Below are 25,516 nucleotides of genomic sequence, written 5' to 3'. Positions count from 1 at the left end.
GTTTATTCCGTGCTTTCCACTGTAGAGTGCCTCAGGGCTCAATGTTGCTTCGGTATCCTACTGTCAAATCATTGCTGAAGTTTACCTTTTGGTACGCTACAACTTTGTTCGTAAAGTTGCATAACCTCTAAGCTGTTTGAACTACCATTCCTTGCTACATGCTGTAAAACTGCTGCTTCTCCTCAAGTCACAATGTTTGTGTATGGAGTATATTGAATGGCACTAAATTTTATGGGAAAGACACCGAGATTAGAGATCCAGGCAACTATGAAGCTCTGAAACGATCAATCTTGGATTCACGGTGGGATAGTTTGCGGGCAGTTGGGTCTCTCCTGCCCTTAGGAATAAATGAGAAATATGAATGTTGAATTGCGTCTTGAAGAGTCCTTGGCAAGTCTGGGATGGGTATGTAGCTACCATATTTTTGCGCATGTAAGCCACCCCTGCATATAACCCGCGCCCCAAGTTGCACCCAGAGAAAAAAAAAATGCATAATGGAAGTTTTCAAGCTTCGTAAAAAAGGAGTACCGCACAATTATATTGTGTTTATTGGGCTTATGCAGATAATAAATATACCAGTCTTTTTTTTTTTTTTCTCCTTTGCAGTAAGAGCTATAACTGTGCCCAAAAACCATATTGATGTACAGTGGGGGACATCTAGTGAGGTTGTTACTTCCAGATAGCTGCTAGGTTGTCAGAAGCTCCTCTCTCACTGGTGCCAGGGAGGTGAATGTTACCTCACCCGCTCTGGCACCATAAGGCAGCATCTTACCTTGGACGCTTGAGATAAAGATAAGATGGTTTGGGTACAAGACTGAACGGTATAACTTGATTTTATTTGGGCTTTTGACAATAAGCTGGCTGGCATAAAAGAGGAGAAAAAATGCTATGACAACTGGTGTTGACGCATGCATCACGGCACAGCGCACATTGTGGTGAAGCTGCATTTGGAGGCAAAATTCACACATTACCCACACCCTAAATTTAGTCTTATGATTCATCAATTTTTGGTGTGGGTTGTTCACACAAAAATGCGGTATACGATATACCAGAGATGTGTCTTTCTTTGCACACGCACCGATGCAATATTTTTTTTTCTACCTTTTGCTACCCTCGCCAGTGCAACTACTGTGGAGCTTTTACTGCGTCAGAAGCTCATATGGCTGCTCACAACTGGGGCCGATGCTACAATAGTTTTCATGGCATATCCAATAAGTAAAACAGGCAGAGACATTGCTTTAAAAATCTCCAAATCCCCAGACAGCTTGGTTTGTGTGTGGCTACTGTGTGTTACTACAGCCACAGCGCAACATGTGTAAAGATCGGTCAGCCTATATAGTACTATACATGCATGTGTTTGCATTTGCTTTGGATGGTAATGTAGGCTGGTGCAGTACCGAGTTGCTGCCTGCTTGTTGGCTGAGAAGCCCCTCCCCAGGAAAGTGCGGGCACTGTCGGGTGCAGCTAATTTTGTTTGTTCCAAACGTGGCTGGCTCTTGAGCGTGCTCCAGCGGTGTGCCCACCACCATTGCTGATGCCGTGCCGTGCTCGTGCAGGGGCCTCCTGAGCGGGCACATCCTGGCCTCGTACCTGCAGGAACGCCACGGCCGCATGGGCTGGTACAGGGGAGACCTACTGCTCATGGCCAAGGAACTTGGCTACCGCCTGCTGCCAGCCTTCAACACCAGCACGGGCGTGCCGCACCCCAGGGTAATTCACGGGCCGTGCAGTGGGCCCCCCGCTCGTGTTCCAAATCTAAACTACTCCTGGATATCGATTAGGGTAACTAGGAAACACGTCCAGTCCAGTCTCCAAGTCGAATTGGGGTAGGCCAAGCAGAACAGTTCAATTCTGGCATCGGGCAGAGCAGGTTGTAGCTGTTTAATTCAAGTTACCGACAGACTGAACATAGTTTCATGTAGGGCACTTAAAAACTGGGCTGTACAAATATTCAAAACTTCCAAATGTCAATGAGTGTTGACTGGTGGGCTAGTTGGTATTTTGACGCTCTGCAAGCGCTGTGTCCATGTCCCTTTTTTTTACTGTTTCCCGATGCTGTGCATGAAGAACGTCAATATCAAAGCAAATAACCTTATATTCAATTCGTGTGCAAATCGAATCGCACTTATTGTAAATTTTGGAAGTATTTCAAAGTTCGGAAACGCAAATAGGCAGTTTCTGCTAGCAGCGACAGGCTTTCCCGCAATGCACCAGTGACGTGCGGCGAAACAGCAAGAGGAAGGTGCTTTTGGGGAGCGCTTTGCCTTGTAACTCTTTAGTATTGGGCCAGTTCCTCCCCTCTGCTTGTTTTTTCGCATCCTCATAATGCAGTCTCGCTCAGGCTGCCTCGTACAGCACTCTCTAGGTAAGAAAGCCCAGCTGTGTACCGACATAGTTCCTGGTTTCCTATTCAAATGATGCGCAAAGTTATTCCTTCTTTTTACCTGTAATATTCCTTTTTTTTTCTATATGGAACATCAGAAAGGCTGCGATCTTGTTTAGCCTTGTAGTCGAGGAAACCATAATAAAGCCTTTTCTTACAAAAAAGGCGTTGACACTGTGCAGCGGCAAAGCTAGTTCGCAGACTGAATATCACGAAATTGCCCATGCTTATGATTATGCTGTTGCTTCAGTTTTGGTCCCAACTCTTTTTATACATCAGTTTACTTAAGGGGGGATGAGGGCCTTAAAACTAACTTTTTTATTTATGGGTAGAAGCTTATGAAAAAATGTATTTTTCTCTGTAGATTTTAAATATTCAATTATGTTTGAGCTGCTGCTGTTAGTTTGAAAGTTATCATACAAAGTCTAGACCGTAATTAGGTAATTTCTTACGCAGCTTTAATGAACTTTCGCATTGCATTTTGTAGCTTTTTATTTCATGAATTGATAGCCAGAGAGTTCCCATACCCGATGACATTCTTCGTTTTTCTCTAAAGTCTTTGGCATCCCAAAAAAATACGTCAAGTATAAAAGATGGCAGTATTCGATATTTTGGCTCATCAAAACAACTGCAAGTCATTATTTATGCATGGCCTAAATTAAAAAACTAAGAATGTCATCGGGTACCTCAGGTTGTACTGAAAAAAACGGTACCAAGATTGACCTTACGAAGCAAAAAGAAGTTTCCAAAAAGCTGCATAAGGCTGAGGTAAACGACCAAAAATATGAAACCGAGAAAACTGCATTTGAAGTTTGGCCATGTGTTATGAACCGAACGATCAGTAGTGTAACTGCAGTATTTCCCTGTAACAAAGACATGTTCTTCCCATTCCCAAATCTGTCTTTGGATTCCAAAAATGTCAACTACAACTAGAGATACCAGAGGCCAAGTAGCGTACACCATCAGGAATTCAGCAAAATTTATCGACTTCAAATCGGTTGGCGTCTAGCTGGCGTTGTGAAACTGCAACAGTACTTCGTAAACTGGCATCATTCATTACAGTGCACTTTGGTACCCAGAATATTAAGTACGGCGAAGGAGGGAGGGGTGAAACTTGCTTCAGGTGCCCCCCCCCCCCCCCCTTTTTTTTTTGTTTTTGGTGAGGCTATTTTATTCATGTTTTTTGTGCAGGAAGTTTGAGAGGATACGGGGGTGAGACACTGCGCAATGCGTTCTCTGCAAATGCATCACGTCGTTGGCCCTGAAAAGAGCCTTTTGGGGAAAAAAAAAAAAAAAAAAGTAGCCGAAAGGCAAGCTTTGTTGGCCTATGGCAGTATGGCAGGAAACGTTCGGGCGAGACAAAACACTGAGCTTTCATTTCGCAACACTGAAGTTTTAAGTGAGAGGGGTGGGGGGCTTTCACAAGTTGCAGAAGGCTTGCTGTACCACTCCATTGTGTGACGACCGTCCCCTGGTCATCCACATGACATCAATGTTGTTTGGCGGCTGAGCAAGGTCCCTATACAAGCCCTTGACGACACACACACTATCTGCTTCAGAGGCTGCTGCAGTGTCCTTGCAAACCTGGACCACTTTTTTCAAGTGCGCTTGGAACGTCGTGTGGTGCAGGCTGTGGGATAAGTTCATCCCAGCACAAAAATCCAACAGAGCAGACACCCCGTTTTCGATGCTTTAAACACTTTTCAAAGCTGTTATGTTTACCTCGAAAGGAGTGATGTTGCCAGATCCTTCGGCCCTTGGTGACGAAAAACGCTCCACACGATGTTCGTAAACCGGGCACGTCACCTGGAGCCTCACTGCGAGTCTGTACTGCCTGTCAGCCGTCTCAAATCCGGCGCCGCCAGCCCGCACTTGCCACACTCGATGTGCGCAAAAAGGTCTTTCAGCATTGCAATATCCACTAAGACAAAATCTGTGCCGGATTCTATCTCCGAGTGCGCCAGATCCACTTCAAGGAGGTCGAATTTCCGCTGCGTTAGTTAGTCTCCATGCCGCGCTTGATCTCGTCTGCGTGTTCCGTATGCGCAGCGATCTCCTCCACCGTGTAATACCTTGTGTCAAGTCGACAAGACGGGCTCGGACCAGGTCTGGATTCTGGGGGTAGTTGGTCAGGCGATGGGACAGGCGAAGCAATACAAGGCGGCGAACAATTTTCATCCGGCTGAGTCGAGCGGCCCGAAGTCGCACTACGCGGGCGGGCCACGTTTCGCTTCCCGTACGCATGACGGGTCGTCCCCTTCAAACGTAAGTCTCCTGGCATTAGTCACGAAAGTATGCGATGAAAGAATCCGAATAAACCACGAAAATCTCTAGCAAAACTACTCTAATCGAGTGCTGCGCCAGAAGAGCGGACTCTGTCAGGCGCGCGTAGCAGACGCCATGATGGCGGGGAAAAAAAAAAAAAAAAAAAACTGACGTAGTAGTTGCGCCGACCAATGGGAGGCTTCAAACGACGAACTCAAACCGCGCGCGCGCGCTCCAGCCAATCGGCGGCCCAGAAGGCGCCTTCGGAAAACTGGCAAGGGTGGTCGTTCTACTCAGGCGACGCCATTTTGAGATGTCGCAAAATGCGCACCAAGAAACAAGCTTCGAAACAAGGCCAAGATGGTGGCGATCGGTCGGCTGCTTCGCCCGCGGCGCGCGTGGGAATTTGAAACAACTTTTGCCTGATTCGGGGCATTTCATGGCCCCCGAGGCATTTCAAAATATGATTTTAGAGTACTTCATTCATTCCATTCATTTCATTAGAGTGTTCATTTTATAGCAGTAGGTAAGAATGGTGGGGTAAATAATGGAAGTTACGGAAGTACACGTAAACATAAAAGCCCCAGGGTCCATTCGATTCAGCCTGCACCTCTTGAACCAGTTCACAGCGGTGCAAAGCGGGTGCCGCCATCGGCGGAACCAGACCTGCACATTTTTCGTCTGCTTCTGCACCTCCTCGGCAGGGAGTGCAGGCAAAGCCATGAACCCGTCCTGCACCCGTCGGCACCACCGGTGAATCGAACGGCGCGGTTCAGGTGCCGCGAGCTGCACCGCTGAAACGAACGGCGAAGTGCGGCACCGCCTGAACTGGTTCACGCGGTGCAGGTGAAACGAATAGACCCCCAGTGCGTACTGGTGTTGGTACTGCATGCACTACACTTGTTATAGCTGCACAGCAGTGCGGCACTTTGGGGTTGTTTCAGACGGCACTGGCCGATTGGTGTAAGCAACATTGTCTTACGTGACCCTGTTTGTTATTAAGCATACCCAGTGTTTCATGAAACGATTGCTTCCAACCGTTACAAAAACAGCCAGGTGCAAATATGGTCAGAAACAAAGCAAAGGCGGACAGCAGACTGGCGCAGTATAGTGGTGCCATCAAGGAGAAGTGACGGTAAACAATGCTCCTTAGTCCGCTGCAGACTAAAGAGCCCACTAACATTTGCTTGAAGACCTGTCCTTGTTATGCAATCGCAGACATCACGAAACACATGATTTGGTGGGAGAATCAAAACTTTAACTTAAATTCATTAACTTCTAAGAGCACTGGCCCATCACCCCAGTTAGGCCTATATTTACACTTAATGTTTGGAAGGCCTAACATTAGGCATAATGACAAGCCAAGTGGCATCAAACTCATTATTCGTCAAGCTGTGGGTAGGGGCTGATGGCGTTGGACCTCATAGCATAATGTTGAGCCTGATGTCAGGCCGGCACACATCCATGCTGGTGGGTCTAATTCAAAGCCAAGCTCCTTTTCTTTGGACTTCGTCCGCAGCCATATAATGCATTGCAACCAATGAAGACATGCACATACCTGCTTTAGCAGTTATTGGGCATGGTTTTTTTAATTGTTCGTTGCTTTTTTTTTTTTTTTTTTTTTCCCATGAGGCACGTTCTGAGGATTGCGTTGCAGCCAGTGGCAGTTTAGGAGCCTGCTACAGACACTGGACAGGGCCAACGCCAGCTGTTTCACTTAATGGGCCATTTAATGCTTTCGCATTAAAAAACATTGATAGGTTCTGAAAGTTTGTCTGAACCAATATTAATGTGATAGCATTTGTGAATGGTACAGACTACAGAATTCCGTGGTGGAGCTAGTTGATCAAGCACACACTTTATTGGACAGGCAGAGATGCATGTACCTCCTTCGCAACCCCAGAGCAGAGAGGGGAAGCACTTTCATGGGTGATTATTCATCCCCTTTGCTTGCTGCTCCCACTGGTAGTACCAGCAGTGTGTGTTACATTATAAAGAGCTACAAGACTCGGAGGGGCTTGTGCTGAACGAGAGGTGAGGCCTCAGTTTCCACTGTTCACACCAAAGGACAGCTATGAGAAAATTGCCAAGTAGAAATGATGGCGCACAGAGTATGCTTTTAATCACCATGCTGATAAGACTCGAAACGCTAGTGACCAATGCTTGCTAATCAGCAAGCACTTGGCAGTAAACTGGAAGCTGTTTGACAGCAAAAAATTTTAAACAAGGATCTCTCGCCTTGTTTCTTTGTTGATCTCGCCATCTGCATAGCTCCACTGTACCAGCAAGCTGCTATGCCATGACACTTAAAAACTACTTCAGATTTTAAAATTGTCCAGCCATCTTTTCTTGCATACCAGTTCTTGGACGTGCATCAATTACTTGCATCGGCAAGTCATCCAGTTATATGAATGCTGTCAAATTTAATCAAGAAAAAATGTATCACCTGTGCTTTCATCTAGCTACTTGTGTGAGGGGCACTTTTTTATTACTCCTCCTTTCTTCACACAAGCCTCATTTATCTTGAATTTTTCAAGAAACATGGAACTCTGTGGTGCCATCAAGAATTCAAAAATGTGCTACAAAGTAATCATGTAATCAAAAATAAGTCCAACTGATTAGGTAACAGCAAAGAGGCTAAATAGTAAGATAAGTTGTTCTGGTATGTTAGGATAACGTTCAAACAGCAAAGATAAGCTCAACATTTCATTATTTCTCTGAGCAAATGGGGCAAAACGTTGTTGTTGTTTTTTTTTTTTTTTTTTTTTTTTTTTTTTTTTTTTTTTTTCTCTCTCTCTGTTCTTGCCTTGCACCGTGCCGCCCATAGTAGTTAGCACATATCGGTGACAGCACAGAGCAACTCAGCCTCACTTCCGCATTCATAAATCTTTCTGCTGTAGTTTAACATTACGAGTGTGTTCTGCACACCACGGATGCCACTGCACTCCTCAGAGCCACTATGCACGCACGTTTAATGTGCTGTGCGACACTGTGGACTGTCTGAACACTCAGAAAGGGGTGTCCATGATCATGAGCGCAGCTGATGCTGAGCCAGTTTTTTACTACTAAATTGCCTCTGGGTAAAGACTGGTCTAAGCTACATACAGACCTGCTTTTATAATATAGTGCACATTGCCAACAACACTGTGATTATGTGACCGTCTGAGCAACTGTCGTAGAACCACGGTAGCTAGAGAACAATGGAATTGCCATTGGCCGTACCATGCTGAACATTCCCCTTCTTGTCCGATCAGAACCACGGAATTTCCTAATCTTGCTCGCTACTCTCTACTGCAGATCAACCTACGGCTGGGTCTCAAGTCCCCGAAGCTGGGCCTGGTGCATGAGACTTGCACCGCATGTGCAGGAACCATGATCCTCGAGTTTGCTGCTCTGAGCAGACTCACTGGGGAGCCCATCTTTGAGGTGAGGACTGCAGTGCTTCGAGGGACTTGTTAGGCACGGCCGGACCTTTTGGCCAGTAGGTGGCCGAATGCTGGGGGCCTGACCTTGAAGCTGCACTTACAGTGCCCTAGTGTAGTGGTGTGTTTTGAGACGCCACCACTTTTTAAATGGACTGTGGAGACAACATGCATCCTTGCTTTATTTAAAAGACCTAGCCTTTGATAACTCACTCAACTGTATTCTTGCCCCGACAGGCATTCACAGACACATAATTTTCACGCTAAAAAAAATCAAATATTGGCAAGCCTTCAAATTTTCAGCTACATTATAAGGTCAGCACTGGCAACATTGCTGAGGTACCAGAAACAGAGTTACCACTTTAACTCCATGCTAGCATTCAAGCTGTGCGATCGAGTGGAACCAGTGGCGGCAGCTTTAGTTAGTTGGGCCCATTCGCATTAAGTAGCAACTTAAATGCTTGTTCTGGTAGTTTTTTTCCCGCCTTTTTTGGTTAGGTTGAAACAGTTGGCACCCTGCTAACACTCAAGCACATGCACCAACCGTACCTAGTACTAATGGTACTCTTTTACCAAACACATTGAAGCAAGTGAGCTACCCGGCATTTAATTGACGATAATCTCTTACGCTATGCTAGAGTGCTCTAGAATTGCTGCCTCAGAGCCAGGGCACTGTGTGGGTTAGGCATCCTTCATGCTACCTGTTCTTTCCAAGAGCAACAATTCGGGCAATACAGTCTAGTCCACTTATAACGATATCCAAGTGCCAAGGAAATCCCATCGTTATAACCAATGATTGTTATATGCGGGTTGCTAAATAAAAAGCAGAGCTCAAAACATTTTATTTGCAGGCAGGCAAGGTTGTACTGCTACCTATTTGTGGAAAAGAAGCCATACTCGGTCTCAGCTGTGTTTGCTGCACATGAAGCTGGCGCACATCTTTTTCAAGAGCATCATAGGTGCTTCACCTAGCTGAGCGAAGGGTCCTTGGTGGAAACGAAGTCCCTGAGGGACTATCATGCATTGGGCCTCCTGCGAGGGTCCTACCCGAGTAGGCTGTGCAATCGCGTCGTCAGAGTTGTCACTGCCACCGCTGTCCGCAGCGCGTATCCGCGCAACAATCGCCTTTTCAGTGAGGCACTCAGACGTTTCCAAAACACTGTCCCTGACGTCTGATCCGCGGAAAAACGGAGGTAGTTGAAGAGGCACCCAGTCAAATTCAAAGCAGCAGGCACGGGAACGGGGACAAAGCGGCGGCATCGGGAGGGGTGTTTGGAAGGAGAACTGTCCCCTTCCTCTCGCTTCCTCATAAGCTGCGCAATTGACTCGTTTTCTGAGGGGTGGACGGGATGCGAGGCGCATCGCGGCGCGTGGTGTCGACGTGTTTGGCGTGGACAGCCGGCGGCAGCTCGCATTTTTGGTGCTTGCTGTAACTCGATTCAATCGTTATATCCGATATCGCGGCACTAGCGCATTGTAATAAGCGGTTTATTTTCCCATGGAAAGCATGCAAAAGCGTACGGTGCCATAGCGGTTCATCATTATATCCAATATATTGTTATAAACGGTATCATTATAAGTGGACTCGACTGTACTGCAACAACGCATTATAACACTCAAGAGGGAATGCTATGTGTTGGGGCAACACATAGGTGTCAGAATACTGTTACACCAGCAAGATCCCTATTACTGCAGCGAACAGTTGCACAGCTCATTTTGATGCTTCAGGGAATGTAAATTAGCGTAAAAAATTGTTTTCGGTGCAAAAATGAAAAGGTTTCTGGGAGGGTGTTTCTGAGCCACTGTCAGAGGGCTTTACATGTCTTGTAAATGCAAAATTGTGTGGGATTGCGATTAAAATTATTGGTTTGGAATAAGCACAGCAGTGAAAGAGTCAAACACGTCACAAGTATTGATCACAGTCTGGCTTCGAATGAGCCCTCACTGTTGTGTGACCTGATGATGTGCCACAACCCTGCCTTACCTGTTGGCTTAACTTTTACTCCAGAAACCTCTGTTTGTTGAAAGTCGCTTTCAGCCAGGGCAGTGACCCTGTGGAACCTCCTCCAAAAGTTTGCTTGGGGATCTCATTCAACAAAAATATTTAAGGAGTAAGGTTCTTTGCCACAGACAAAAAATGGCATTGGTTAACGTGCACCAGGTGTTGTGCCTAGTGAAATAGAGCCCTTTTTTATTTCCTCTCCCAAACACACTTTCGTGTTTGTCATTATTTCAGCCTTCCAGAAGTGAACTTCTGCATGTGCCATCGACAAGCAGGTAGCTCAGTGTAGCCAGCACTGTTGTGAAGCTCTTGGAATTCTAGTGTAGTTTGGAGGACATTCTGAGACCAGCTGCTTTTGTGAGGTGCAGCCCCTGGGCAGCACTTGCGGAGGGCCAGGGTTGTGACAAATTATGTACGTGATGCAGGAGAAGGCACGAGCTGCCATGGACTACCTGTGGGCACAGCGTCACCGGTCCAGTGACCTCATGGGCACAGTTCTCAACATTCACAACGGGGACTGGATCCGCAGGGGTGAGCATGCGTAGCCACCTACCAGCCGTGTGCCCGAGTTGGAACCTTTGAGTGTGCACAGGCCTAGCAAGTCCGGTATTGCTGGTGGAAGGGTTGCATATATAACTTCGTCTGCATGCAAAGGCCTTTCAGAGCCAGTGAACAAATAGTTGCGTAATCATAAGTGAAACACAGTCTGACCGGAGGCCTCATTTTTGGCACTTTTTTGTCTAGTTGTCTCTTAGCCATTAAGCAACAGGCAGTCGCAAAAACATTGGTCGCCGTTGAGGCCTTGTTGCTCTTGGGGCACTATGGCAAGTCTGAATGTACCTCTCTTTCACACATTGCTTTCCAGACAGCGGTGTTGGGGCTGGAATCGATTCCTACTATGAGTACTGCCTCAAGGCATACATTCTTCTCGGGGATGACCTCTACTTAGAAAGGTTCAACAAGGTGAGCGATGGGGAGCCTCTTTTATCGTGCCTGTTCTATTTGCCTGCGAAGAGCACTTGTCCTGACCTTAGAGCAGAGCACACTAAAGCATGGGAGGGCTTTTTCTAGGACCTCAAAGCTACCTATAGTCCACATATACATGAGATCAAAGAAGCACAATGAACAATGCAGCTTATGCAAAAACTTGAGCAGTTCTCAACAAAAATGTTGTATTGCAGTGAGTTGTATTGCAACAGTGCAGCCCTGTTTGGTAGCCTAGACTTCCTAGAGGTTACAGAAGGGCAGGCAGGCCTAATGTAAAATGATTGAAGCAGGAAAAACCATTAGTACATAAAAAAAACTTCCCTGTTGTAACCACTTTTGTAATGCAGCACTTCATAAATAAAAGTTCTTTAGTCAATTTCTAGGTAGGGCAATTGTCTAATGCCTCTTTTCCCGCCCGTCACCCCCCCCCCTCCCCCCCTCGCGATTTGCTTTGGGAGAGGCAGAAAGTGAGCTTAAAATGCAAAAACAAGTTTACTCGGGTGTAGCGGAAGCGTAGTTGTGCAGAATTATCTCGGGAATGGCTGTGAAAGGGTGGAGTGCAGGGCTGTTCTGAAGACGTTCACATTCCGGTTTTATGCCTTGCCCGTTCATCTTGCGAACTTTCTCTCTTTCTTGCATGCCTCCGTGCTGCAGCACTACACTGCCGTAATGAAATACGTCAGCCAGGGCCCCATGCTTGTTGACGTGCACATGCATCGGCCCAACACAAATTCGAGAAACTTCATGGACGCCCTTCTGGCCTTCTGGCCAGGACTGCAGGTGAGCATTCTCCGGGTTTCCCACAGGGAGTGTATCAGCGGTAGGCCACCGAGAAAGCAGCACCTGCACAGTGGGAAGGAATATGATGTCGTCTTCTTATCATCGTGCCACCTTGGGAGGGCTTCATGATTGTTAAACAGCTTTCCTGATCGTGAGATCATTGCGTTTGTCTAATATTCCCTCATTGAAGGACTTTTTAACAGCAGAGTTTTTAGGCCAAGTTTTGTCTGTCCACCACACCAAAAAAAAAAAAAAAATCCTCGAAGCCTAAAAAAAAAAATGTGGTTTAGATTCCTGGGAATCTTGCTCAGGACCTTCACGCTGTGAAACCAGCAACCAAACCAGTGGGCCACCCCAAAGGCCCGATGGGTACGGGGTTAGCAGCGCCGGGGAGCAATAACATGTGCACCCAATTGGGAAGAAAAAAAAAATGCTTCCCATGCTCGGAATCGAACCTGGGTCTCTTGCGTTATGAAACAAGCGGCTGTCCGATTGAGACGATCCGTCGCATTCTGGGTGCACAGCATTTCCTTTGAATTCGTAGCGCAGGCGTGGGCTTTACACTTGGCCATGGGTTCTAGTGTGTGCTAAAGTGGTCCACTCTGGGAGAGATGTGTGAGCCTTTGGATGAAACGATGCAGGCCTGCCAGTCATGGAGAACATTCAGCGGTAACTTTGGAAATAAATTTGAGGTGCAACAGCCGGCTCTCTGATGAAGGGAGAGAGGCTGCCAGCTCTGCTGTTTCTCCAGCCTAGCACCACTGGTGCTAGCTGTGCCATTTTTCTTTTTTTTATATTCCTTTTGATGATAACTTTTTTCTAATATCCGTCCTTTTACCAACTAGAGTTGCTGCTGCATTTTATGCTGCGTTTCATTTTCTGATCCTCAGAGCTGGAGATCGTGTAAGCCTCGTTTCAGGCTGTGTTTTAGGCAGGAGCCATAGCTTCTGCTTTGCTTTTCCCTCCTGCTTCTCTCCCGAGGCCAGCAGTGTTAGGTCAACTAGGCACCAGTGACGCAGATGTGCAGGTAATTGTCACCATGAGTGAGGCACTTGTGTGGGCCGTGTTCAGCCGGTTGCACTAAAGGAAGCGAGGGCATCAGGCCACATATGCGGAGATGGGACGTACATATCCGCACGCTATAGGGTTGAGCCAAGTAAGGTTGAGATAATTGCGCTGCACACAAGCCTTCATGGAGGTTACGCTTGAGCATACTCAAGCGGAATTGGGCTCCCTTAAACACTGCAGTTTACCGGCAGTGGTGAGTCCCAAGAGTGAGTGCTTTGATTAGGGCGGTAGCAGATGCAGCAATCTGGCATCTTAGTTTGCAGAAACCATTTTCTTGTGTCTCTTGTCAAACAACGCAGAGACAATTTATGTGTTCTACTGAGCTTGTTGACTTTGCTTGACTGATTGTCCCACCAGCTGCTGAATCAGGTCATGTCTGCATTGGCAGAATAAAAAAGGGTGGTGTACAGCCCAAGGGAAGAAGCCAAATTCAAACGATATTCAAAAGTAACTTTACCCCATAACTGTTGTCATGAAGTAATGGAAGGCAAAAGTTTCTCGTAGTTATAGAAGTTTATTGGAGCGGTCTTGTGCTCTGCAATAAGTAGGTGGGCGAACAAACATCGCGAAAGCAGTCAAACAGAATTGCATGGATGCTTTTGTTTAAGTGCAGTTTATGCCACTTTCTTATGTGCCAAATTTAAGCCTCCCAATGGGTGGGTGCCCTAACATCAGCACCTCGACTCAAATAAAGTTTATTCATCATCATCATCTTGGGATGGCCTTCTTCTACCAGTGATTGAATTTCACACCCTGTATTTTGGCATTGGGGTGCATAAAATTGCGTTTTCAGAACACGAAGTTGCCAAAATAAAAAAATCGTTTTAGTATTTGTACCGGTATTTTTTATCGATGTTCCAGAGTACTTTTTTGCTGTGTTTGTGGAAATATTCGTGATATATCCCAGTATGTGAGAATTTAATGCATTTTAGTACATACTTTATGTGTAATAAGTTTCTAGCACATGTATTGCGATATTTGTATTTTGGAATACTTTTTGCAGTCTCTCCCCAGCCCTGTTTCCAACAAGTGGTTTTATCATTCCGACATTGACGATACTTTTTCCAAAGTGTGGACTATGTATTACTCACAACGTACTTACTCTCAGAGTGCACAGTGGTACAAAAGGTTTTCACGCAGCTGTCTGTGGAGGAAGAAGCTTGAGTGGTTGTTTTTTGAATGGCTCTAGTTAATAGTTATGAATGATAGTTATGTATGCTGGCCAAGTGCAGTATCCCTGCTTTGCACCCTTGCTTGTGGGCACACTCTCACTGTCCTCTCATTTCGTGTAGGTGCTCAAGGGTGATATCAAGCCAGCCATTGAAACGCACGAGATGCTCTACCAAGTCATGCAACTGCATAATTTCCTTCCGGAGGTTGGTCGTTTTCACTATAGGAATGCGAACATCTTTATTGCTGCAACTTTACTTTTATTGTAATGCCTGCAGTGCTACGGCATTTTCATGTGTACCAGCATAACAGCCTGTTATGCTTGAAGGTAAGCAAGTTTAAATGTGGGTTTCCGAATAATCAAAATTTATTTCCAGAGCGATCAACATTGGCTCTGCCGCATGGCACGCAAACACCTAAGCTTCACCTTGTAGCATGCCCCCTGCGGGTTGGCTTTTTCTCACAACGCCAAAGCTGTGCAAAAAAAACTACACGTGCTAGCCTTGCACGAAAAAAGTGTAAACTATAGTTTATGTTAGCTGAAGTTGTATGCGACTTTTGTAAAATTTATAAGCCAGAAATAAGTTTCCTGTCAATGTAGTGGGATGAGTGAGGAATCGAGGGTTATTACTTGTTGGCTTGTTGTAAGGTCATACTAGCCACTAGCATGCAGTGGCTGGTATAACCAAATGTGCTGTCCTAAATTTAATGTTTGCACACCTTTAAAGGGGTTTTGAAAGAGGTTCTGCCAATACATGGGTGTTCGCATTTTCAGGTAAACCAATTTCCTAGTAATCACCTCCTTCAAGAATTTAGTTAAAGCATGGAGTATTAGTGGAGTTATTGCAAATCAAAATATCGCATTTTCTCCCGCGCCACAATTCACCCTTGTTTCGGCCACCTCCTCGCACCGCGTGAGCGTGACTGCCCATGATGCCTCACTTCTCGGTGACAACCGGTTGTGGCGTTGTCTGCTACTGCGATATTCTGCGCTGCAGCCTCGTTTTGGGGCAGGACCTTCTGACTTTCTGTGTTCCGTTTGTGCTAGTTTCTGTTTTTTTTTATTATTATTATTATTATTATTCTGTAATGAATTCTGCACTCTTCTCAAGGCTGGAAAAGCTGATGGAAGGAATTGGGCAGGACTTTTACACTTCCACACCATGGCAAAAGATCATGCGAAAAGAGAACGACCCTGTCACCGCGCGTTCACGGTGTTGACATGTCTTGGTGTCATATGGGAGTCTTAAATATGTGGGCGAGTGACCAAAGAATCAGTTCAGAATTTGTTATAGTTAGCACGTGCATGCGTCCCGAACTGATGTGGGTTTATATATTGCTTAATTCGCTGCTCGTTTGCGCCAATGTCGAGCTTGGTCGTGTTATGGTGATGTCATGCACACGCGTACACAGGCAGTAGTGGCATTCTGTTATTTTGATCGGTTACAAACATTTATAGCTGTAATGAAAAAGCAGCCGAAGAGTTGCACGGTACGGCACTGGGAGTTTCTTTAGAGTGCAACGTGCATTCCATTTCCCCCTCCCTCCCCCCTTACTTTCCAGGAAGCTTATACGCGACCCTGCATTTATCGTCTACTAAACAAGTACACTGTAACCGATATTACGAGTGGTCTCGGAATAGTAGTGTGAGTTTTGGGGCTGTGCGTGCCTGCCTCTTTGTTCGACTGTGCATATGATTGCACAAAACAATTATTCCACCCTCGCTTTTTCCCCTGATGGCCTCGAGGCCCTTTTCTTTCTAAGTCTGTTCGTTCATTTTTTTACGTGCTCAGTGCTGCCTTGTGTCTGATGGAAGGAAACTATGTGTACTCTATATAAAGACGTACCAATTTCGCACAATGTTTTTCTTACTCTGAAAGTACAATTGCCTTTTTATATAGACAAAGCACGAGTTTAACTCTTTCGCAACCGCACCATAGGGCATCGATGCGATGGTATCGATGTTTTGAACCAGCCGCCAAAAATTTGTTTCAGAGACTACGGACAAGTGGCGCCCTCTGATGTGTTCGAAAAGAACTAAAGTTTTGGTTTCGATTTCGTTTTGTTGTTTTCACCGCATGGAGGCGCCGAGAAAAATACAAGTTTGAGTCGGGGTGACGGCGTTGTTTGGCAATCATGGCTGCGGCTCCTCCGCGCGCTACTCGAAACCAAAAAGCGAAACCAAGCACTTCGGCCGCTTCTAAGTCCGATTCTTTTGACGAGAGCAGCAGCGAGGAGTCTAGTGATGATGTCGAATCGTTGGACTTCAGTTCAGACAGTGACATTTCATCCCAGCAGCCGGGGACATCAGCCACTGTGCGCACGTAAGTTTCGTTTCAGCGCTCCCATTGTATAAATACAGTGTGCGGTCTTTATAACTGACGACAGTTGTTTATTCTGTTTCCTTAGTGTCTCGGCAACATACGGTGGAGATATTTTGCCCAATGCGCCACGACGTGTGAAGTTTGAGCCCAAGCGACAGCCCGGTGTCCATATCAACGCTACACAGCGGAGTGGCACCCGGAAGTTCGCAAGAGCGCTGGATTTTTTTATGATGTTTTTTACGGCCGAAGTGATCAGAATGTTGTGTGACAACACAAACAAGTACGCCTGGATGAACATTCTTGACAAGCCAACCTATGCTCGTCGTGACGGCTCATGGGAAGAAGTAACTCCGCTGGAGATGATGCGTTTCATTGCGATCATCATCTACATGGGAATTGTTGAAGTACCACGACTGCACTTATACTGGAGCACGGGGAGTATATACGGTGGCCTTCTCCCATCAAAGATTATGCCCCGAAACCGGTTTGTAGCTCTACTAGCCTTTTTACACGTATCGGACCCGGACGACTTTGCAAGTGAAGCCACTGTTGGCAAGATCTGGAAGGTGTCCTGGCTTCTGAAGCATATCAATCAGACGTCAGCAAATTTTTTTCAACCAAAGCGGGACCTCTCGGTGGACGAACGTATGGTGAAATCAAAAGGCAGATCAGGAATGAGGCAGTATATCCGGGACAAAGTGACTAAGTGGGGGTATAAACTTTGGGTACTAGCCGACTCCGAAACAGGGTATACCCTCCAGTTCTCTGTATACACAGGCAAGCGTGAAAGACCAGGACCACATGGCCTAGCTTTTGATGTGGTCAGCAGCCTGTGCTCAGAGTATCTAGACCAGGGGTACAGAATTTACATGGACAACTTCTACACCTCTGGGAAACTTTTTGACCAACCATCTGCTCGAGCGCAAAACCCTTGCCTGTGGTACCACCCGGAAAGATCGCCGATGTTTTCCAACTGAGCTGAAGGATGTTGGGTGGGAACGAAGAGCTCAGCGTGGAGACGTTCGGTGGCTTCGCGATGGCAACATTTTATATATGCAATGGAAAGACCGGCGCGCCGTGAACCTGATGAGTACCATTCATACAGCCAACAAGTTTGTCCCAGCCACGCGAAGGCAGAAGACAGGTGACAGATGGACTTTGATTACCATCAAGAGGCCTCTGCTTGTCCAAGACTACAATGCTGGCATGCTGGGTGTAGATAAATCGGACCAAATAATTGGAACCTACAATGTCTTGAAGAAATGCGTGCGCTGGTGGAAAACCCTGTTTTTTCATTGCGTGGACATAGCGTGTGTTAACAGTTTCATCCTCTACCAAGGCCATCGAAAAGAAAACCCAGGAGTCCCAGAGCTAGCCCAAAATGCCCGATTCGACCAGCTTGCTTTTAGAGAGCAGCTCATTCAGCAGATCTTGGATTATAATGACATCGAGCAAGACCGTGCCCCATATCCAAGTCTAGAGCCAATTCGCCACCAACCCCAGAAAATGGAGAAGTCGAAGAACTGCAAGCTGTGCTATCGAAAGAAGAAAGTAGAACAGAAAACATATAACAAGTGCAGCACATGCGAAGTGCCCCTATGCTTCACGTCCTCCCGCAACTGCTTTTCTGAGTGGCACAGCAGTCCCCACCCCTAGCTTGAAGGGCCATGAAAAATAGAGTTTATAACGTACAGAAATGAAACTTTCCAGAATGTGAGCTGACATCATGTGTAACGTTTTGTATATTCCAGAGCTTTGAATTTAATTTTGCAGCTTTGTTAAGCTGCATGTGTATGTTTTGTTTACTTCGGTTTGGTGTGTTTTTTCCTTTGTTAACACCTAAAATTACAAACAGTTTCCTACTTATCACACTGGAGTTATTTTTGTTCGAAAGCTTGATTAAAAATGTACAATTTGGTATATCACAATGCCACATGCAATAAAAATTACTTAAGAAAAAAAATGTGATTGAGGATGTCGAAAATCGGCCCTTTTTTCGCGGTTGCGAAAGAGTTAAAACCGAACAAATTGCGCCAATGACTTAATTAAATGATGTATTGACATTTCATATGGTAGGTCTACAGTTCAACCAAAAACTTTTGTTTTGGATTCACGAATGCGATTCACAAACTGTGCCACTTAAAAGACTGCGCAGAAAAAAAAAAAGCAACATCCTGACGGCATTTGAACTCGCGACTTTGATTGAGTGAGCGCGAGGCTTTAGTCCACTGTGCCACATCAAAACAGGAGATTGCACGAAAATAACCTGTATACTAGATTGAAACCCACCCTTTGTCTCATCTGTTTTTTTTACCTGATTTCGAGAATTTCTGGCTGGTGAACTTAGCATTTCTTGAATAACAGTTGCACAGTCACGTTCCATGAAGCCCCCCATCATAGCTGATCTCCAGCAACAGCACTGTTTCGGGAAGAAAAACGGTCGCAAATGTGTGCCCGGCTGCGACTGCGATTTCGCCTTGCAGGAATTGTGCTTGCCGTTCTTTTGCTGTACACTTTACGCTAAACACTTTGGTCGATATTGATTCCTTATTACATAATAAACCTTCCGTAACTCCTCTACTGCTCTTAACTGAGCTTAAATTTTCTACAAGCGTTGCTGTTCGCACACGATTATGCAGTTTGCAACTCCGAGAAACAAATGGTCGCCAAAGCGAGGAGCTGAAGCGTCGTAAGCCGAAATACAGATCTCATTAGCGCTAGTGTTGAGTTGTATGGGCTTTATGGACCTTACTATGTTTATTACACTCTAGGAACTAACAGAGCAGAGCAGCATTCATTGCAGCCCGAATGTTGCAGCCCACTTCACGATCGATTCCTGATGATGGTTCGGCCGATCGGTATTGTCGGTGTCTTTGGTCAGTGAGCCAGTCACACCACGTGGAATTTCGATCGGCCAACGTGTTCATGTCGCCGTCGCGTGACAAGGTGGTCTGCCAACTCGGATGTCAGCGTCCTGTCGTCGTCGTGTCGTCCTAGCCAGCGCGCCTTAACGAGAAGCGTGGTAATGGCATAAAAAAGATAAATATAGATGAACACGGCAGCGTTAAATGTGCTGCTGGAAGCGCTAATGTACGAAAGGTACCGCGGCGACCTGTCGCCGCTAAGCAAATGACTCTGCTCTTCGCCGGAAGTGCGAGAAAAAGCCGTCAGGGTTTCTGGGTTTCTGCTTCGTGACGCACATGGTAGAATCGATGACGTACATGCGTTGGAATGGCGGAGCCCAAAAACATGCAGGAAAGGGTGGGAACGCTACAACAAACTTTGCAACGAAATTTTGAGCTTTCCGCAGCACGTAAAAATGTTATACTTGGCACAGATGACATTGACCACCCAACCTAACGTTTGCGCTTGTTCATTTAGTGTGCTCAAAATGCTTTTCAGGACCCCTATAAGGGGCCTTTTGAATAATGTTGTTCAATTAAACACGTATTTACATTAAAATTTGAAATTGAATTTAAGAAAAGTTTGTGTGAATGTTTTCTGTGAATGTGTGAAAGGCTGACTATCTTGCTCTTTTTTCCCCCCTTTGCACTGTTTTTAGGCATTCACAACAGACTTCCAAGTGCACTGGGGCCAACACCCACTGAGACCAGAATTCGTAGAGAGCACTTACTTCCTGTTCAAGGTGAGATAGTGTGTTCCTTTGTCCCAAGAGCTTTGTGCCGAACCAGAGAGAAAGACATTGTGGCATGAAGAACTTGGTGCTTTATATGCTTCTAGTGTCATGCCGAGGTGAGCTTTTTTTCTTCATGGTCAGGATTGACATGAAGCTCAAGTTCTAGAGGAGTTTATACAGAAGCACAAAATAGGCAGTGTTCATGGTCAGGATTGACATGAAGCTCAAGGTCTAGAGGAGTTTATACAGAAGCACAAAATAGGCAGTGTTGAAGGAATAAAAAGTAGCTGTCTTAGGACTTTTTGTTTAGCTGAGGTTTGCTGAGAATCAGTACCTTTTCTAGGTATAGTGCATGATATATGGCCAGCTTGGTGATGGCTGTAACGTCAAAGTTTCCTGCAGCATTAAGTGCGAGATAAGAGTTTTCAAGACCACACAAGATGTGTGAAGGTTTTTTTAATCTTGCTTTGCTGTTCATCTCCCATCGTGGATTTTTTTTTTTTCCCCTCCGATGAACCTTGGTGGCAAAGTTGAAGGGCAGCTGTGCCACGAATTGCAGACACTTGTTTGGCTTTACCCCAGAGTCGGGGGCTGTGTGAAAGAGCGAAATACGTGTTCAGCAGGCGTAAGACAAGCTTTCGAATGAGGGAATTTCTTCTATGGCAAGTCCTTTGTGTCACCAGGCCTCTACAGAGCCCTGTCACTCTGAGTTCTGCGGAAGCAGAGCCCAAACAGAGCCCCTTTCCCCACGCATCCATGATTGAAAACTTGCTCAGCGTGCAGCTCTATTCTCTCTGTTTCTGATGGGTGCTCTTCACTTTGTCCCATTGGTGACCCACTTCATCCTGTGGGTGGTGGTTCCGAGGTCCTCCTTTGTGGCGTTCTGCCTATTTTTACTTCAGGCAGCCTTTTCCCCCCTTGTTTCCCTCAGCTTTGCACCTGATTACTGTTCTTCATTATGTTCTTGATACGTGATGGTGATAGTCTTCCTTATTAAAGCAATTTCAGTTTCAAAGTGGGATTTTGTGTGCACTGAAGTTATGTTCGACCATGAGGTGCATTGCTGTGCACAGCCGCTGTCTGATTCCAACCACCTGAGATGGTTGAAAGTGTATATACAGTCCAACCCACTTATAACAATACTGGTTGTAACAATATATTGGATATAGCACTGAACAGTTGTGGCACCATCAACTTTGCTATATGTTATATGGTAAAATAAACCGCTTATAACAATGGTCATTTTCCTTATTGGTTATAACAATTAAGCCTGACAGTATGAGTCTACGTAAAATATAGTATTTGGAAATCTGTGAGAGGTCACGGGTGCATTTTGTGTAACCAGGCATGGCTTTAAGCATGAAATAAGCTGCAACATTTTCTATCTTTCCAACACTCTGGAAAAGTTAGATGATTGATTGATTGTGGGGTTTAACGCGCCGACGCAACGCAGGCGATGAGGCGCGCCGTAGTGGAGGGCTCCGGATTAATTTTGACCACCTGGGGATCTTTAACGTGCGCCGAAATCTCGTGCACACGGGCGTTTTTGCTTTTCGCCTCCATCAGAAAAACGGCCGCCGCGGCCGGGAATCGAACCCGCGACCTCGTGCTCAGCAGCGCAACGCCTTAGCCACTGAGCCACCGCGGCGGGCCCTGGAAAAGTTAGTGCCTTTTATGTAGACGCAGTATCTCTGAAGGAAGAGACCTCCAGACTGCCCTTCGTATCTCCTGCTGTCAGCTGGCCCAGGCTGTAAGAGAGGCAGGGGGCACCTCTTCAACACTGTCCAGATTAAAATAAAGCTACAGTGGGGTAAAGGCTACTGTTGATTACTGATGTTAAAAAAGGCAGAAAACAACGCCACTTTAGTAACATGCAATCTGCCAGTCGTTAAAAAAAAAAAGAAAGAAACGGTCAAGGATTTCATGCGGAGACTTCCTCCTACTATGTGAAAGACTGTGGTCTTTCCTAGGGGCCCTTGGAGTTGGTTGGCACACGCATGGCTAAGTCTGGGTTGTCAGCCGTGCAGTTACATTTCCGTTTTGTAAATAGTACTGGACGAAAACCCCTGAATGCTTACGAAAGTAACCCATTCTGCCCAACCGTGTTATGACAATTACTTGTTATAACAATGGATTTTTTGTGGCACTTCATTACTCTTATAAGTGGATTAGACTGTATGCAGTATTTTCGCCCGTATAATCCACCCGTGCATATAACCCGCGCCCAAACTTTCGGTCCACACACACAAAAAAAAAAACGCGTATTGCTTGCACAGTTTATACAGGAAAGGCTGGACCAAAGCCAAAAACGCCCGTGTGTACGAGATTTCGGCGCACATTAAGGATCCCCAGGTGGTCAAAATTAATCCTGAGCCCTCCACTACAGCGTGTTGCGTCGGCGCATTAAACCCCGCAGTCAATCAAAAGCTACTAAAGCAACATGGCATATTTGTTGACGCAAAAAAACTTACCAATATCATCTTTAGTTCCGCCCATGCTTTTTGCGACGCAGCATTTCTTAACTCTTTCGCTCCGCGCCTATCAAAATCGATCAATTTGATCGATACTTTTGGGAGCGCCTTTTCATAGCGTTCCAGGCGTTTCCCGAACAAGTAAAGCTGTTCGGAGTTATATCAGAAAATGGCCTTTCAAAATCAGTTTTGCTTTCATTTTTGCAACGAGAACGTGATTTTTGACACGCTTTTGAATCACCTGGGTGTGGAAAAGGGGCGTGATCATCGCGCGTCACGGCTACCAACGAAGAATGCGTGCAACTCGTAATTACTCTGCACCAGCGCTTGTTTTTTGCTATCAGGGCGTGAATGGGGAACTAGCAAACGATTTTCAATCGTCAGGTTCGCGCTCTGACAGTAATAATCCCCGAAATCGGCTGAAAATGTCAAGCAGTGCCTGGTTGCTAAGCTACTTTATGATTTTAGGCAGTTTCATTGCCTTTGCGCACGTTGTGTAGTTCTACTTACCCCAGGACCATTCGCAAACAGTTTACAACAGTTGCGGTTTCGTTTCTGCATCGCGAAATTCATATTTAGCCCTACTACGCAGTTACCCAAATTCAAGGCTACCTGCCATGGCGCCTGAAGCGTCCACGACTGATCCTCGAACAAAGCACGGCGCTCCTGATTTCCCCCCACGCTAACCCGATTTCTGCGATAAGAACTTCAGATGCAAGTCAAAAGGTCACATCCAGTCGCCAGATATCTGTTCCGCCGAGGACAGCGCTTCAAACCGGCCTTACACTGCCAGCTGTTCGCCTTCCAGTTTCGTTTCCATGCGAGGGTATATCCGGGTGTCTAATGTTGCTGCTTAGTTGAACTGTCTATTCGGACGGAGTTTCTGATAACTTTTTGTACTGTTTCATTTGAAAAATGTTAGGTGGCGCTGCAATAGAGGAAGCTCGTTGTGCTGATCTTTTTCAGCGCGCAACTGCTACTCGGCTAAAGATCGCAGGGCACAATTCTAGCTCATCGTACCTCATTTTTGCGAGCAAGGCTACAATTGCGAGTAAGAAGATGATAATAAAGCTCAGCTTTATGTTTTGAGAGATAACTGACCGTGAACGACAACAAGCGTCAGCCACGGCGTTCCGTTTTCAACTTCATGCATGTTTTTTTCCGCATCGCGTGCTTGTCCCAAATATTGTGCTCGCTGTAAATGCAAAGTCAGCCATTGACAAGATGTTTTTACGTTGTGTGGGGGCAAATTGGTGCCTCTGATAATGACAAACCCCCAGATTTATTCCAGGAAACCACCCAAAATTGCACATTTTGAATTGGAGGTTGGGCTTCACCGCATGACACAAGCACCGTGCATTCTAACATTTTTTTTTTATATCTGACAAACTGTTCCGCGCAAGTCGACATTTTTTCTAGGGCTTGTTTTTGAAATGTTTTCCTACAAAATGTATATTCTAATTTTTTTCTACTACCGGTGGTTTGATATCCACAACTCCTTTTTTATTATTTTTTTCGACAACTTGACAAAAATATTGGTTTTGATATTTTTTTTACAACTATGATATATAAAAACCTTTAAAAAACTAGTATTATTGGAAATGCCGTTAAATAATCTGCATTTTGTGCTCCTGCAATTAGTGCCTAATCAATTTTTTAGCAGGAAAAAAAATGTTTCCTTGGACCCCTAAAATTAGTCAATTTTCCGGCGGTAGCGAAAGAGTTAAAGTAGTTGTGAACCATTTCACCTGTAATAGCCTTCCATGCCTTGACAATCCACTTACAAAACAGTGCAACATCAGGCCTATGGACACGGCTTGTTGGTTTTAAGTCATAGAGACTTTCAGCTGTCCATTCAGTGTAAAGATGTTTGACGTGTGCTTTGGATGGTCTATTCAGTGAAACAAAGAGGAGTCGCCACCTACCATTCTTGTATGAATTCAGAATACTATTATTATACAGTAAAAAGTTAAAAGTTAGAAACAGGTTACATTAAATTAAGCAGCTAAAAACAGACCAGTACGGCAGTGAAAGCCACCGTCTCATTTCATACAAAATTCAACTTGTACGTATCATCATCATGGTGTGGAGCAGTGTTTTCATGGTGTTTTTCAGTAGTGGCACTCACACTCTTTACTCTTGGACGGCACTGTTCCGTTGCAGGAAACTTTAGCTGAGTTTCCCGATACCTTTTCTCAGGTTGTTATATCAATGAGCTGTGTGTGAAAAATCTGCACTATCAGTGGGATAAGAGTAGCTTAGTTGCTATTGCTGCTGCAGGGGCCTCACAACACAACGCACATTGCCATGAAGCTGCACCGAAAGAAATACCCCGCGTGTAATCCGCACCTCTACTTTACCCCTGAAATTTTCGCATTTTCGGTGCAGGTTATACGTGCGAAAATACGGTATCTTTCCATGTTGCCTGGTTGTTTGGACTTGACCTTCCGATGTCTTACCTTCACAGTCTGTCACCAGCAGCCATTCCAAACGATTTTCCTTCTCATATCACATCTCTATCTTGGCATCCATGCATTGGCCCTTCTTAGTTCTTAGCTGTTGGACTCCTCCAGGGGAAGCGTGTTGTTTGTGTACAGCATTCTGGGCCCTACTGCTGGCCTGCCAGCTTGATGAGAACCTTCTTGTCGCAGAGTACTTTTGAAAGTGCTTTCCATTCTCCCATCCTGCCTGGAATCTGCTACTGTCTGAGATTAATGACAACAAATGTTCACCTGCAAAGCCACAATTTGTCTATCTTCAAGTGCTGCTGCTATGTTTCCTTAGCATGCCCGCCACTTGGAGCTGCCCAAGTTGTTGGCTCAGCTCACAGTCGACTCACAGTTAACTCCAGAAAACAAATCCTTGTACTTCTAGAGGACAACGATGGTCGGAATCGCCTTTGCGCTATGCAGGCAAAATGTGTGGAGCACCATCGGAGACGTGCCCAAAAATTCAGTGGGAGATAGGTACTAAGCTACAATCATTTTCGAATTGCCATTTGGAATCG

General features: G+C 45.6%; 1 protein-coding gene across 1 annotated transcript in view; it reads left to right on the top strand.

Annotated features, from left to right (window-relative positions):
* The window catches only part of LOC144141085 (ER degradation-enhancing alpha-mannosidase-like protein 3), a 76,406-nt gene that overhangs the window by 13,030 nt on the left and 37,860 nt on the right, over positions 1 to 25,516 (top strand). The window contains exons 6-12 of the mRNA XM_077672610.1: positions 1,557 to 1,710; positions 7,946 to 8,074; positions 10,498 to 10,603; positions 10,938 to 11,035; positions 11,714 to 11,839; positions 14,200 to 14,283; positions 19,964 to 20,047. Of these exons, the coding sequence (XP_077528736.1) occupies positions 1,557 to 1,710; positions 7,946 to 8,074; positions 10,498 to 10,603; positions 10,938 to 11,035; positions 11,714 to 11,839; positions 14,200 to 14,283; positions 19,964 to 20,047 (781 nt within the window). The remainder of the gene's footprint in view (positions 1 to 1,556; positions 1,711 to 7,945; positions 8,075 to 10,497; positions 10,604 to 10,937; positions 11,036 to 11,713; positions 11,840 to 14,199; positions 14,284 to 19,963; positions 20,048 to 25,516) is intronic.

The sequence above is a fragment of the Haemaphysalis longicornis genome, unplaced genomic scaffold (assembly GCF_048455015.1).
Source record: "Haemaphysalis longicornis isolate Haplotype H1 unplaced genomic scaffold, Haemaphysalis longicornis Haplotype H1 scaffold_1, whole genome shotgun sequence".
Lineage (NCBI taxonomy): Eukaryota > Metazoa > Arthropoda > Arachnida > Ixodida > Ixodidae > Haemaphysalis > Haemaphysalis longicornis.
Note: the sequence above shows the minus strand (reverse complement) of the source record. Positions and strands in the feature narration are given on the sequence as shown.